Here is a 16,073-nt window from a genome sequence, read left to right as displayed (position 1 = left end):
TATAGTTTTGTTGTAGGTAATTGGGGTTCATATAAGAATGTATGCAACATTCCTTTTCATGGAATAAATGGACAATGAAACTCTCACAAAAAGAGTAAAACCTCTTATTTTCTTTGGTTTTTCATCACATTGTTTTCTACTCCCTTTTTATTCTAATTTATCAGTATATACATGGAATCACAATGGCACCAATTTAGTAATCTTAATTTATCTTGAGGGAGTTAAGCCCTAAAATAAGTCAATTCGTGTTTAAGATAAGAATATTTCTAGATTTTCGTTCAATGGGTTAACCTAATTTACTAACTAGGCTTAATTGATGAAATTAAATTTTACGTTTGCTATTAAGTGATTAAATAATTGACGGAGATCCAGATAATTAATTATATTAGTTTAATGAAGTTCAAGGTGCATAATTTCATTTACTACTTTCAGAATTTGCTTCTATTACGTATTTATTTAGTTTTTTTTCAATAAAATAGAATCTATAATCTATATAAAAATCACAAATTTAAATTTTTTTGTACTGATGAGAATTTTTATTTATTTATTTATCATATCACTAAATTTATATTTAAAAATAAATATAACATTTAATTTAGAATTATTAGTTAAAAAGTTGAAGTAAAATACAAATTGTGATAATTATATATCTAAAATATTTATAACTTTGTACAAGTTGTGATGATTACACATTTAAAAATCAATATAATTTACAATTATTTTTTGAAAGGTAAATTTATTAATTCATTTAATGAATGGAACTTTACAAATATAGAGGAAGAATAGCAAATATTCATCATAGATGGTGAAGGATAAGCTCCATCATCACAACAAAGGTTTTAGCCTCAACACCAATAGAACATTATGACATATTGACAATTGGCTTTGTCACAACTCAAGCATGACATATTTGAAGTGGTTGCAAGCGCTTAGTACAATAAAGAAATCAGCACAGGATGGTCCAAAGCAGCGACCAAAAATCGATAAAAGAATCAAGCATTCACCAAACTAAAGAGGATAACAACAAAATCATCACTAAAATCACTTGTAAAACTAAGATTACATGCATAAGTAAGACTAAAACTTCTAAAACTGAAAATTTATTAAACAATGGAAAAACAAATAAAAAAAATATAAAACTTAAAGACAACACGGGTCCAAATCGACACGTGAAATCATTTATTATTCTAAAATACTCTCAAAACAGAAACAGATTAAGAAGTTGACAAATAGCCACCCACTTTCTAAGAAAAACTATCGGTGGCTAGTGGAGTTTTAGCGAATGACAGGCACCGCCATCTATTCATCACAACTTGTGAAGACAACAAAAATAGTATTATTAGTTAAAAAGATTGTGCTGATTTTAAAATAGTATTATTACTTAAGCGAAGTTTAAGGATAAAATATAGGAAAATCTGTGATAATTATAATTATAATTATAATTGAAATTGAAATTGAAATTATTAGTTTAAAATTTTGTGCTAATTTTATTGATATAAACTAGAGTTATTACTTTAATAGAATTATAAGCAACTTAATTATCACTTAATTAATATTAGAGTTAATTATATTAGTTATTATTTTGAAGAATGTTACTTTACATTAATTATATAAAGTAAAACTATATTGTATGTTGAATATGTTAAAAATCAATAAAAAAAGTTAAAAATAAATATGATTTGAAAATTCTCTATTATGATATTTGAATAGACAAGTTAATATATTTTAATTATATCTAATAATCTAAATAAGAAATATTATTTTTAGCTAATTATTGTAAATAAAAAATAATTTTAAATATTAATTAAATATTAAATGAGTAAAATCACATGCAATGCATGTGACATGAGCTAGTATATATAAAAGCATGAGTTTAGAGAAGCTTTTGAATTAAGGAGGGTCCCTTTATTGTTCAATATATTATTAAATTAATATTAAAATAATAATTAGTTAATATTATTATATGATAATAATAAAAGTAATATTAATTAATATGATGGTATATTAATGTGAAATTAATTAATTTGGTAATATATTTTAAAATTAAAAATAAACAATAACATAATTTATAATTAATTAATAAAATTAAAAATCTATAAAAACAGTGAATAAATTAAAAATAAATAAATAAATAAAATTCTATATATAAATATGATAATAATTAATAATGTTTAAATCAATATTTTTATAATTAATAAAAATAAAATGTGTGACATTGACATTATATATAAAAGGATATTATCAATATATTGGTAATTTAATCTATACATTTAATTATTTATTCATTCTTAATTTATACATTAAAACTCAAAAATATATTTTATAATTAAATTTAACTAGTAACTTTATTTATAAATATTAATGGCATCAAATCAAATCAGTTCAATCCAACACAAATTTCGACTTGACAAATGGTATATGACTCATATTTATTTGAGAAATTAATATAAAGAGAATCATTTAGTTAATAATTAGTATTTTGTATTATTTATATTTCTCATAATTTTTAATATAAAATCATATTTTAGCATTAATTAATAGGTTTTGTTTTGAAAAAAAATATGAGTTTTATTATTATTATTTGAGATGCTTAGTTATTGTTATTTTATATTAAATAGATTTAATTAGTAATATATATTTTAAAATTTTAAAATATATTATTTTAAAATTTTAAAAATAAACACGTACAGAAAACAAAAGGATGAGCCCGCAAAAACTCAATGCTTATGGGAAATCTCACTTATCCTTTTATTACTTGATGGATACATGCAATTGCGTAAACAAATCATCATGAAAGCGAGACTGTTTAATGAATTATCTCAGCCCTGGTTGGAGCTAAGTCATATATCTGGACAGACAATTGTGGAAAAGTAGGAAAATTAAGCATAGAAAAAATTGGACCTATGTTGTCCATATGAGAGGCAACCTGGTAGGCTAAGTCCCACTAAAGTTGAACGTGAAACCTGCATGCATTTTCAGCCATCTCCATTACGTAGATCCTCGGTCTGTTCATTTCTCCCACATACCACATGACTTTGTTTCCACATAGAATTCTCTCTTCCTACGCTTCCTCCACGTATATAAATACCTACATTACCTTCCTCCCTCGCCGCCTTTCTTTCCATTTCTCTACGTTTTAGCCTCCTTAACTATTCACTCTAATCACAAGACATGGGTATCAAGAAATCAAATAAACTACCTCAAACGACAGCTATCAAGCAGATTATGAAAAAGTGTTCTTTGGGGAAGAAAGAAGGGTATGGTCATCAAGGAAGCCTCCCTGATGATGTACCTAAAGGCCATTTTGTTGTATATGTTGGTGAAAACAGAAGCAGATACATAATCCCAATATCATGGTTGGCTCACCCTGAGTTTCAAATCTTGCTTCAGCGAGCTGAAGAGGAGTTCGGGTTTACCCACGATGCCGGCCTTAGAATCCCTTGTGAAGAAGTCATTTTCCGGTCTCTAACAGCCATGATTAGATGAACAAACTTTGACAGGCTTAGTCAGGGAATTGAAGAAACATAGCTTTGCTTCATTGCAGCCTTTTACATACTTACTTACATACATACACCCTTTTGCATGATATGCGTTGTTGTTGTTTTTACCATAACTGCTTGACATTTTCTTTTTCTCAGCACTATTTACAAAATGTATGGAATTTTCCCTCAAGTGAAACAAAAGTAATGAAAAGACATCATGGAAAATCTAAGATTGTGTTTTTATGTTTTCCTTCTTGATATATGAAAGAGTTTATAAATTTCAAACCAGGACACAATCACTTGTAACCGTTGAAATTAAAAATAAGATTGTAAAATAAATTTGTTAGCACTTATTAGAAATAAGATTGTAAAATAATTTTGTTACCGCTTAATAGAAAATAAACCAAGCGAAAATAAAAGAAGGAATCATTGTGCCGTGAAAGAATCACTGTCTTAAAAGCAAATTCGCCTTGATTAGTATGTTGTCTTCCAAAGTTAACACTGGACTTCAATATTTGTACACTAAAATAAAGAACCTGGAACACAATTATATTGCTCTTCTTTAAGGAATCAGGAAATAAGATAAAAATAAAATATTACAGTTGGTCGGAAAAACTTGGTTAAAAAATTTACACTAGGTTCAATTTTCAAGAAAAGTTACAGGGGTTACAAATGGTCCCGCTTAAAATCTAATCTTCTAGACGGAATTCTCTAATGTAATTTTAATAAGATGCAAAATTTTAGAAAAAAAGAAAGATGAGAGAATTGAGAAGAATGGAAAAAACTCTAATTTTATTGCTTGTAAAAAATAGGAGAAATGAATCCTATTTATAGGATTCTTAAATGGACAAAATGGTCAAATGACCATATTGCAATGATTAAATTCTAATAGTCATATTACAGCGGCCAAATTTCAACAGTCATTTTATAATGGCCATATTCCAACGATCATATTGTAATGATAAAATATTTGCGTTATTCCGAATAAACTATTTCATTATGATCATGAATTACTAGGTGATCATACTGCAATATGTTGACTTAAATTTAGCATGCATGTAATTAATAGAAAAAAGAAGAAGAAGAATGGCGTCATAATATGGAGTTAACGACAAGGAAATAAAGTGAAAGATGTAGCTCCCATTAATTCAAGTGTGTGCATTATTTGTTAAACAACATATTAATCTATTGATAAGATGGAGACCTTACACAATAAATGGTTTATTGTTTACACTGCTTAATCTCCTTGTCATCAATCTCGTACACTATGCACATGCAATGAGGGTCCATTGTTAGCTAGGTAGGGTTCCTTTAGCAAATTTCTAAGTTTTTGTCCCTTCCATTTAAGCAGTCCATAAAGTGGCTGAATTTGATAGCCACTCGCATAAGCAAAAGCCTTCGGTTTACTGATTGGCAAGCATCTGTCATCGGGAATATATGGCATTCAAAGTGATGGTCCTGCGTATTAAATGGTTGGAATTTGTTTTACATGTCTGTCACATTTGTAGCAATTGTCTCTACTTTCATGTGAAATAAATCTAGTTTGAATGGATAAACTTGTGTATTTTTTAAATTTGTGATTGGCAATGGCATATATATTAGCTACACAATAAATATCTAATCTGTTTCTTTGTTTAATTACAAGTACAGAAATGCAGTACTGGGTGGAGGTGGGTTAGGTGGAGTGGGTTGTCAGTAATTGAAGTACACAGAATATAGATTATATTTAGGTTAATTTGTTTACAGATGTTTAATCATGCATGTGAGATGTTGGCAGTCAATAATGATGGAAATTAGGTAATAAGTTGAATGCATTTGGGACTTATTTTGTTGACAACTGTCTCTCCAACTATTCTTATTTCGTATTGCTTTCAGATTATATGTTCAACAAAATGGATAATTTTTTAGCATTACATCTAATTAAGTCTTAGATTTTTTCTATTGATATACTCTTTTATGTTTTTCATAATATATCTTTTTTCAACAATATATATTTTACAATCTTAATGTAATAATTTGAGTATTGCGCAAAAAAGTAGGGAATTTTAAGTAGTTTTTGAGATAGGGAAGATGGATAATGTTTTTAAAGCTTTAAATTCACTATGTGGATTGCTTGTGTTGTTTAATATCATTTTAGTGTGAATTTTTAAGGAATGATTATCTGTAAATTATCCTAAAACATTATCAGTGAAAACAATTAATTGAGAGAAGTTAACTTGAGTGTGAGTTGAGAATTTTACTTGACGACTAGCAAACGCTTAAGTGTGGAGATATTTGATATGTGCTAAAAGCCATATGTTTTAATCTCATTCTTAATGCATTTTTGGGTGATTATTCGATGTTAATGGTGAATTTTATGCTTCTAATCCTTTAAATTCATGTTTTTATACTTATGAGAGCATTTGGGAGCAAAAGGAGCAAAAAATGAGTGAAAACCGGAAAATTGAAGCAAGTTATAGGAGCCACACGGCCTGGACACACGACCGTGTGAGTCACATGGGCTACCATACAGCCATGTGCCAGGCTGTGTCGATTTTGCGAATTGCACTCCGAACAATGGAAGAACGTGACTTTTAGAGTTTTTCAGGCATTCTAAGGACCTATATATGACAAAAATAATAAGATAGGAGTGAGCTGTCATAGAATACACAAGAAAACAACTCAGTAAACACCATTGAAGAGGATTCTGAAACAGATTTCCATCAATGTTGAAAATTCCCTTTTTGATCTCTTTAGAGATTATCATGAGTTTCTTTGTTTCTTGTAGTTATATTTTATTTTGGATGTTTTTATTTTTTAGCATGAACTAATTTTTTATATACCTAGGGAGATGAACCCTATGATGAATTATGTTTTTATTTTTATTTTTATTTTATGCAATAAAGATTTAAAGCTTGGTTTAATATTTCTAGACTATTGATCCATATTTGATGTGCTTAAATCAAAGGAGGAATAGACCCTATTTAAGAGTAGATATAGCGTAATTAAGTGGAGTTGCATGCAATCCTAGAAATAGGACGACAAAAATCTATCGGATTAGAGTCAAATCTAATAGGGGAATTCATAAATCGAATTAATGCGATAATAAGGGTTTTAATTAGAAAGAATTTTCAATTACTCAACCTAGAGTTAGTTGCTTTTATCCTTGAAGAGATATATTAGCTTAATTTAGAGATTTCTACAAATCAAGATACTAAGTGAAGAAATTGCGTAATTTAGATTGATAATGACAGATGAAATCTAGGTGAATTCTTTCTTGGGTATTGTTTCGCTTAATTCTTTCTTGGGTATTGTTTCGCTTCTTGGTTGTTTACTTGATTATTTTCCTAATTTGTTTTTTGTTGCGTTTTTAGTTAATTAATTTAGTTAATTTTAGTTTTAATCATTCATTCAAATTTATCGGTTAAATAATAGAAAAAAAGTAATTACTAGTATTTTTAGTCTTCGTGAGAATGATATATTTGTTCACTGTAATTATACTATTAATTGATAGATGCACATTCTTTAGTCGGATTTTTAGTTGGTTTCGTAGACATCAAGATGGTTTAAGACTTTGTTGTATCTTGAATGCATAATAAAATCTTAAGAAAAGTGTCTCATGCTTCAAAGTCTATTTTAATTACTTTATTATACATTTTTCTAATAACACTTTCTAGTAGGATCAAGTAAGAAAAACCGAGAAACTAAAAGTTAATTCGAATTGAGGTGTTTGAACATAAAATGAAATAGAAGTTAAAAACGCAGATTAAGCGAACTGAATTTTATTTTTAATTAATTTATTTTTATGATGTAAAAATAAATATTTTATATTTAAAATAATGAGAAAAACTTAAAAATTTTATATAAAAATGTATTTTTAAAAATAATGTATTGATTTTTTTATTGTAATTAACTTATGAAAGTGTCGACACTCATGGATGTCGAGTTACATATAATTTATTTGTGTTTAATTTTTATCGTTGGGCAATTAAGCCCTAAGAAATACAATTAGACCTCAACATCCATGAGTGTTAAGTTATTCTTTATTTAAAATTTAACCATTTAAAAAGGCTTAATACATAATTTGGTTCCTAAGTTTGATACTTTTTTTTCTAATGTGGTACTTATGTTATTTTTTGGTCTAATGCGGTATCTATATTTGGAAAAAGTTATACAGTTTGGTACTTAAAGGTAACAGTGTTAAGTTTTTACCAAACTGTATAACTTTTTAATTAGTATTTAATTTAGACTTTAGAGTTGATTTGATAAAAATTCATAATTAGCTAATAATAGTAGTAATGAATTTTGGTCAAATTAACCCTAAAACCCGAATTAAATGATCATATATTCATGATTTTTTGTATTTTTGTATGTCAAGTTAAGTTCTTTTGACACTTAAAAAGCTGGTTCTCAAGTATTTTATGAAGTTTTTTAATTACTTTTTGTTACTTATTAGATTTTATGTTAGAAGGTAGTTTTATTGCATTTCTTTTACATTTGAGACCCAAATTGGCAAAATTATGTCATTGGAAGTTTAGTGATTAATTTGCGTTAGTGTAGGGAGGTGATTGACGTTGAACATAAAAAAGGACTTTTACTGTGGTCGAGATCACGACATAGGAGCCTGTGTGTCATGACATGGGCCCTTCCACCACCTCGAGGAAGTTGAACTTCACCAAAACTCAACCTGGAGTGGCTTATTGTGGAGGTCACAACACTAAGGATAGAGTGTCATGACACTAAGCCTTAAAGTCGCGATCCCATGCCATCGAGGTTGTGACTCCAAGCCAAATGTTGAAGTGAAGGGAACCTAGTGGCCTATCATCCAGGTCGCGACACTAGCAAGGTCGTGTCGCGACGCCGAGTGTCCCTCATGCATTTTTCATTCCAACTGCCATTGGTGTCTCAACATCAAAGTTTGACGAGTGAAAAAACTGTACGAGTAACTTTATGTCCAAATAAGCTTAAGTCACTTTTCTTTTAAGAGCATAATTGTTAATGTTAGGTTAAATACTTTATTGGTTGATTGATGAGTTGGTGACTTAACTAAATTATTATCTATGCTTTGATTATTTGTTTGTTCAATTGTATTGAATTGCATAGTACACTAGAATTGACATCTCTGGTGGAAGATTTAGATAGACGAGACCGAGAGGAGATGCTATCATGTAGGATTTCAATACTTGTGTGTCAAATAGTGAGACCGAGATGATATCTGTATGCCTAAGTGAGATCGAGAGGAAAGCTTAGGTGATATCTTTTAGTTTAGGACCAAGAGGAGATTCCTAGCTAAGAATGGCAAATAATATAATTAACATAGATTTATTAGTTTAGTTAGTGATTAACGATTCATTCGACTATTGTTTCAATCCCTTTGCATTTTTCTAGTAAAAAGGAAGAAAGTTAGTTTGATATTTTTATTTGTTAATTTAGAATTTAACTTTAATATATTTTCATATTTGGTTTGCATTATTGATTTTTTACTCAAGTAGACTAGTAGTTACTTATCTTATAATTAATTTGACAAACACATTTATCAATTTAATAATCTCTTAGGTTCAATCCTTGAAATATTCTGTGTGTTCCATAGTAACATTATAAATACTACTACTTGATATTGTCACACCTGCAATAAAAGTCACTTTTAAATCTTTATATTTTGTGCTAATTCTTTGCTCAACGTACGTATGTTGTAATGCGATCAAGTTGTTGGTGTCGTTGTTGAGAATCGTAACGGTGTAAATGTGTTGTTAAGTTAGTTGTTTCAGAAGAGCAATATTAGTCAAAAGACTAAGGGATTAGATAGTGCCTTACTTTTCATGTTTTGTGGGTTTTTTTTTTGTTATTTTATTTGTTTCCCTTGTTGAAGACTTCATTTAATCATGTTTAATAATAATGATTATAGGTGACTGAGAGACCAATACGGATTTAACTAGAGATCGAGTTTAACGAATGAAGATTCAACGAGTCGTTGGAGTTATGATGGCAATTTTGGAAGGTAAGAGTATTCGTATAAGCATCATTATGATTCGTATGGATATGCAACTGAGATGGGTAGCTACAATCAATGGTGGTTGGATAATTATTTGACATATGATTTGTATTCTCCATATTATTTTAAAGTAATATAGAGAATGATGAGTATACTAAAGATCCATCCTTTGCTACACGGATTGGATTGGTGGAGGATAATATGTCTTAATGCCAAGCTACTATGTCCTCCATTTCCAATACGTTGGAGTAATTATTGAAATTTGTCCAATGGAAGAGGTCGAGCATGAGGTTCCCAAACTCGAATAGGAGACTTACCTTACCATAGTTGAATATGACATGTTTAATATATGGATGTTTAACAAGAGTTCATAGTTGGAGATTGTGATGAGATCATGAGAAACGAAGATGATATCTTTACTTCAATTGACATAAGAGTAAGAGTAGATTTAGATGTAGAGGAAAAACTAAACCTGGAATTAAGTTAAAGTGTGAAGGAGCTAACATACTTTCCAGCTATCGTTGTGGAGAAATCAATTGACGTACTTCACGATGTTATATATTTTTAGTTCACCCAATGCTAACCTTTAGTGTTTAAAAAAAGAAGAAACTTTTGCATGCTATATGGGCACACAAGAAGAGACCATTGAGTAAAAAAAAAACACATCAACCAACTATAACAATTGTTAAGTCTTATTTATGCAGTCATCCAATGATATAGATTTTAACCAAAAGAAAAGATAATAGATTTTAATTGTAAAAAAGAAACTACCATATTTGGGTTTGCAACTCTTTTTTTCTTTTATACTTTCACTAATGATTATTTAATTATCATTTTTAAAATTTTATTGAATTTAAAAACAATTATATGTAGATGTACACAACCTGGAGATCCATTCGGAAGAAGAAGACGGAAAAAGAGAAAGCGTATTGGTTGGGAGATTGATTCATCTGCTACTAAGATATAGATGATAGCTTGGAGGAGAATGTTCCCTTGAGGGAACAGGCTATTGGAAGGAAGCCAAGGACTAAACACCCAAATGTTCCACTGTCAACAAAATAGGAGAACAGGAAAATGAAGGAAGCTAAAGTTTCTTTCAAAACATAATGGGAAATGGAGAAAGATGAGATAAATACAAGGAAAGATGTTAGATGAGAGGATAAAAGGTTTAAGGAGAGATTACGAATAGTTATAGACTTTATATTAAAAAGAATAAATATGATAGATCATGTTAAAAACCTAATAATATATAATAATAAAAAGAAAGAAAAGAAGTAGTATTTTATTAAATACCAAAACATGTGAAGGAAAAGTAAATAAATTTATTTGATTTTCATTCCTCATAACATTGACTTTTAAAGGTTTTTGTTTTTCAAATTTTATTTAAAGATATTTTTAATTTTATAAAATAAATAAATCAATTTTAAATCGGCTGAACTGAAAATAGGTGATTTGATCGATTCGATCATTAATCTGACTCCTAAAATATTGGCCCTATCAAATAATAAAAAGAAAGAAAATTATTTTTCCTTCTATTTTTTTTATCTTTCTTATCAAGTACACTTATTTTAAAAAAATTATGTTTTCACCCTTTTTTTTTTTTTTAGTTTTTCATTTTTTAATTTTCTTTCTGCTCTACAAAGTAAAAGCCACAATAAAAAAGACAAGAAATCTCACATAATTTCAAGAAAAAAGAAGCTTGGTTAAATCCTACATCAACCGACTATAACAAACGTTAAGTCTTTATATATCACTCATCTGTATACCCTCTAAGCTCCCTCCTATGTCAGGTGAGCATTGCCTAAGCTCTATTGCATTTAAAAGGACATTTACTTAAATGCTACATATATTTTCCATTGTTATTTTTTTATGTTAATTCCTTTTGTCGGCTTTTGAAATTGTAGAATCGAGCTGATAAGTAGTATAATTGCTTTTTTCTTGTTTTGTGCCTAAATGTGTTTTTTATTCAGGGCTTTTGTGGTTTCTTAATATTGTAATCTTTTCTTCATTTTTTTTTTTTTTGTGCGTTCTTCCTTTTGTCTGCCTTCAAGGTAGAATCAAGCTTATAATTAGTGTAGTTGCTTTTTTTTTTTTTTTTTCTTTTAAGCGTGTTTTTATTAAGAATTTTTGTAGTTTCTTAATATTGTAATATTATTTAGGGGTGTTAGCTTTACAATAAAAATTTTTGCTTTAGCAAAAAAAAACATGGAAGGCTGATATAGGCTCAAGGCAAAAGCTTCAATGGAACTTGGTTGAATAAAAACATGGAAGATGTGTTTCCCTCAAGGGAGAAAGTATTCGCTTATGAAGGAAGTGCATTTCTTAATTCCTTTGCAGGAATTACGTTCTATGAATAAAAAAGGTTAGGTTTAATTATGAGTCTAGTTCTTCTAATATGATGAAATTTAAGAATTAATTCCCATACTTTTTAAGTAAACCTTTCTAGTAGAAGAAAGAAAGGACAATCTGGATACTAATAACCAATGACATAATAAAGCTTTGACCCTAGTTGAACCTTGTTTCATCACCTTAGCACCTTAGCAGGAAAAATAGCTTTGCCGATGAGTGGATATAAAAAGGCTTACAACCATTTAATATAGTTTGGTTGATGTGGGATGTAACCAAGTTTTTGCTTCATGAATTTAAGTCGGATTTTCTCTATGTTGTATGCTCATAAAACATGCTAAATATTGCAGATCCATCCACTTCTGCGAGTACGTGATATAGATAAGAAATTAAATCAACTGTCATTATATTTTTTTTCACTCTGTTTATTTCCATGTATTGCAGAACCAGCTTGAAAGCTAGGAATTTGTGTAGGTTTGATCCTGGACCAGTTCAAAACACTGGAGAGGAAGAAAAATCATGCAAAAAAAAGAAAAAAGAAAAAAGGTAATGGTCCAGACAAAGTCTACCACGAGACTCAGAGTCGTTAACTCAAGTTCCTTGGCTCAACTCTCAACTTGGAACGAGCAAGCCAGATAAAAACCACTCCAGATCCGACTCGCATAGCCACCTCAAAGGCCCCTACGCGGGTTACAAGCTCATGTCACCAAGGTTGGCGGCCAGCTAGGAGAGCAAGAGCTATACATATAATTAGTCCCTTTTGATTTGGGTCGATGTGGTATTCTCTTTCGTTCGAGAATGCTTTTACTTGTTGAGGTGATGAGCTTGGGAACTTCATGGAAAAGTTTAAAATGAATATTTGGATAAAAATTAGACAATAGGTTTATATAATTTGTGAATAAATTCATCCTCATAATTCTAATTTGATTTTGTATTGAAGTTGATTTCAATATATAACATTGAAGTGTACATAATATTGTAATTGAAGTATGCATTTATCTATCTTAATTCAAATCTTAATATCAATGTCTTTTTATTTTATTACTATAATCTTATATTCCGCCACCTAAATAAATTGAAGTAATGTATCATACCAAACATTTCATCCTATAATATTACATTCTCATAATCTCATTGCATAATCTTAGATTGTTTGAACCAACCGTTATTGGTAATATCGCATTACCAAAATCACGTTGTTTGCTGGATTGGGCCATGTTATTCCCGAAGCCTGTTTTCTCTAAGTATTTATGTTGTGAATGTCTTATAGTTTTGGACTTCTTCCAGTTGGTTTTAGCCTTATAATAAAATCCAGTAGATTTAAATAATAATAAAAAGAATTGCACTTCATATGCCCATCTGGCTCAATGCTGACACGCCAACCCAAAGTTTTTGTTTCTTTCCCAAAATCATAAGCCCAAAAGTTAAAACCCAACAACAACAAAAAAAACCCTAAAAATCATCATTTATATATCAGCACCCAATCCCTCACCCTCAACCTCCATTTTGCCCATTTCACTGCTCTCCCCTAGATCGTCTCCAAGAAAGAGATCTCCTTACAGCTACCGTACACACTCACACACACATTCACTGAATGGGTCGAGTCATCCGAGCTCAACGTAAGGGTGCTGGTTCCGTCTTCAAGGCCCACACCCACCACCGCAAGGGTCCTGCTCGTTTCCGCAGCCTCGACTTCGGTGAACGAAATGGCTACCTCAAGGGTGTTGTCACCGATGTCATCCACGACCCTGGCCGTGGCGCTCCTTTAGCCCGTGTTGTCTTCCGTCACCCTTTCCGTTACAAGAAGCAGAAGGAACTTTTCGTTGCCGCCGAGGGTATGTACACTGGACAGTTCGTCTATTGTGGTAAGAAGGCTACTCTTGTGGTCGGAAATGTATTGCCTCTTAGATCTATCCCTGAAGGAGCTGTCGTTTGCAACGTCGAGCATCATGTCGGTGATCGTGGGGTTTTCGCTAGGGCTTCTGGTGATTACGCTATTGTTATTAGTCACAACCCTGATAACGACACCACCAGGTCACTGATTCTTGCTATTTTTTAACTTCAATTTTGGTTTGGATATGATTGATGCCTGATTATTATTTGGATCTGTTACCATTATTGTCGTATATTGTTTTAGGTATTGTTTATCCTATGTATATACTTTGCAATAATTATATGTGCTCATATATAGGCCTGCCTCATGAGAAATAAAGAAAATTACATATTGCATGTGAAGGACTGGGATTGACCTAGCTTGAACTATGAATTGATGTAATGTAAAATGGAATAGCATCTCTTAGGCAGACTATACCTTCTACTGAGGTTTTAGTTGGATGGGTTGCCTTAGATCACTATTTTCGTTCTTAGATGTGAAATATCGTTTTCTTCACAGGTTCAAGGGGATGGTAACATGGTTGGGGAAGTTTGGATTAATTAGTTGTTTTGGTAGTGAGACTTTTGGATTGTAATTTGACAGGATCAAGCTTCCATCTGGTTCGAAGAAGATTGTTCCAAGTGGTTGTCGTGCCATGATTGGGCAGGTTGCTGGAGGTGGTAGGACTGAGAAACCTCTGCTTAAGGCTGGTAATGCTTTCCACAAGTATAGAGTGAAGAGGAACTGCTGGCCTAAGGTTCGTGGTGTGGCTATGAACCCAGTTGAGCATCCCCACGGAGGTGGTAACCATCAACACATTGGTCATGCTAGTACAGTTAGACGTGATGCTCCACCTGGACAAAAGGTTGGTCTTATTGCTGCAAGGAGGACTGGTAGGCTCAGAGGACAAGCTGCTGCCACTGCTGCCAAGGCCGATAAGGCTTAATAGGATACTACTAGTTGTTTTGGCGTTTATATTGACATCAATGACTGTTAAAGCACATTTAAGCTAGAAATTTTGTTTGAAATTTCAGATATGGTACTGTTTTGGAGTTTGGATGACGGTTGTTTATGTTTTGAGTTTGGGTTTTTATGTGAAAGTGTTTTATGCCAGTGTTTCCAATCATTGTTCTATTCGTAGCTTCCGTAAGGATTTGGTTTCCGATTTCATAATGTTTTCCCAAATAGTTGGTTGTTGACGTAATGAGTGGTGAGGCACATATTTGGAGATGTAATGGCTTTGGAAAAATTTAACTACTTTTTTTTTATTATAAAATCTACAAATGAAATTGGCAATGACACATTTTCTATGTTTTAAATTTATTCATTTAGATATTTCATTTACTGTTCAAACTATCCATAATTTTTAAAAATATATTTAATAACTTTATTTTTTTTCGTTTATTAAAATTCTATATAAGCAACTTTCGATTTCCTTTTATAGACCAACTTCCAAAATTTTTAATATGTATATATATAAAAATATATAAGGATAAATATCAAATTGGTACATTTGATTCAATTTGTAATTTGATACATATAAATTTTAATTTTTATAATTATTCATATCAAACTTAAATTTTAGTTAATATGTATACATAAATATTTAATTTTAATTCAATTATACATACTACAAAAATGAACATATCAACTTATTTTTATATTAGGTAAGTATAGTTATTTGTATATGTAACATGTAAACATAAAATGATGTTATATAATGATGTTAGTTCATGTGTAATATTGCACATCGAGCCAAAGTTAATGGGTAGTTTTGGGATTTGCCCCTAATATATATTATTATACATTTAATTTTATGTGTTATAAATTATAAAATATATAAAAATAACATAATATAATAAATTACAAACTTAAAATGGATTAGGTTAAGCTCGGCCTTGAATTCTTGAGCCCGAGCTCAGTTCATATTTTAATTAGACTTAATCTTTTAGGTTAAACCCATTTTTTATGGTCTACTTTTTTCTAAATCTTTCTAATTTTTGGATGGACATTTAAGCTTAGGCGATAATTTAACTCTTGAATAGATCTAAATTTGAGCTTATAAATTAATTAATCAGTAATTGATAAAAATAAAATCAATCAAAAATGAAGTAATAGGTGTGTATTTGATGGGTTTGATTTTTATATAAAAGATTTATTTATTTATTTATTGAAGAAAAGAAAGAATCACTATTGCAAAACATTTACTATATAATATATATTACTCTTACTGAACTTCTTTAAAATTTAAATTTAGACTTAATTAATTAATTAATTGCGTTGGATTAGATTAGGTAATTTTACATTTGACTACTTAATTTTATATTTGATAATTAATTGAGTTGGGTTATTTATTGAAATTAATTAATTAATTAATTGTATTTAGGTATTTTAGATATGG

At 30.0% G+C, this 16,073-nt stretch overlaps 2 protein-coding genes and 1 long non-coding RNA gene across 3 annotated transcripts; all 3 read left to right on the top strand.

Annotated features, from left to right (window-relative positions):
• The first annotated feature begins 3,107 nt into the window (after nucleotides 1-3,107).
• On the top strand, nucleotides 3,108-3,707 carry LOC108488916 (auxin-responsive protein SAUR50-like). The gene has a single exon (XM_017793189.2). It carries the CDS (start codon nucleotides 3,172-3,174, stop codon nucleotides 3,484-3,486), a length of 315 nt encoding a protein of 104 aa, XP_017648678.1. The 5' UTR covers nucleotides 3,108-3,171; the 3' UTR covers nucleotides 3,487-3,707.
• A 7,820-nt stretch (nucleotides 3,708-11,527) lies between these two features.
• Nucleotides 11,528-12,786, top strand: LOC128281545 (uncharacterized). The gene is made up of 2 exons (XR_008271772.1): nucleotides 11,528-11,815; nucleotides 12,244-12,786. It is a non-coding gene; the product is annotated as an uncharacterized LOC128281545 (long non-coding RNA).
• Nucleotides 12,787-13,268: 482 nt separating this feature from the next.
• Nucleotides 13,269-14,795, top strand: LOC108489611 (60S ribosomal protein L8-3). Its single transcript, XM_017794274.2, has 2 exons — nucleotides 13,269-13,833; nucleotides 14,276-14,795. The coding sequence occupies exons 1-2, from the start codon at nucleotides 13,394-13,396 to the stop codon at nucleotides 14,616-14,618; spliced, it is 783 nt and encodes a 260-aa protein (XP_017649763.1). The 5' UTR covers nucleotides 13,269-13,393; the 3' UTR covers nucleotides 14,619-14,795.
• The last annotated feature ends 1,278 nt before the right edge of the window (nucleotides 14,796-16,073 follow it).

This window comes from Gossypium arboreum, chromosome 10 (genome assembly GCF_025698485.1).
Source record: "Gossypium arboreum isolate Shixiya-1 chromosome 10, ASM2569848v2, whole genome shotgun sequence".
Lineage (NCBI taxonomy): Eukaryota > Viridiplantae > Streptophyta > Magnoliopsida > Malvales > Malvaceae > Gossypium > Gossypium arboreum.
Note: the sequence above shows the minus strand (reverse complement) of the source record. Positions and strands in the feature narration are given on the sequence as shown.

Bases quoted from the DNA above. Each gene is read 5' to 3' on its own strand.
- LOC108488916 (XM_017793189.2), top strand. From the start codon at position 3,172: ATGGGTATCAAGAAATCAAATAAACTACCTCAAACGACAGCTATCAAG.
- LOC108489611 (XM_017794274.2), top strand. From the start codon at position 13,394: ATGGGTCGAGTCATCCGAGCTCAACGTAAGGGTGCTGGTTCCGTCTTC. The intron at 13,834-14,275 runs GTCACTGATTCT...GTAATTTGACAG, and splicing joins CCTGATAACGACACCACCAG to GATCAAGCTTCCATCTGGTT.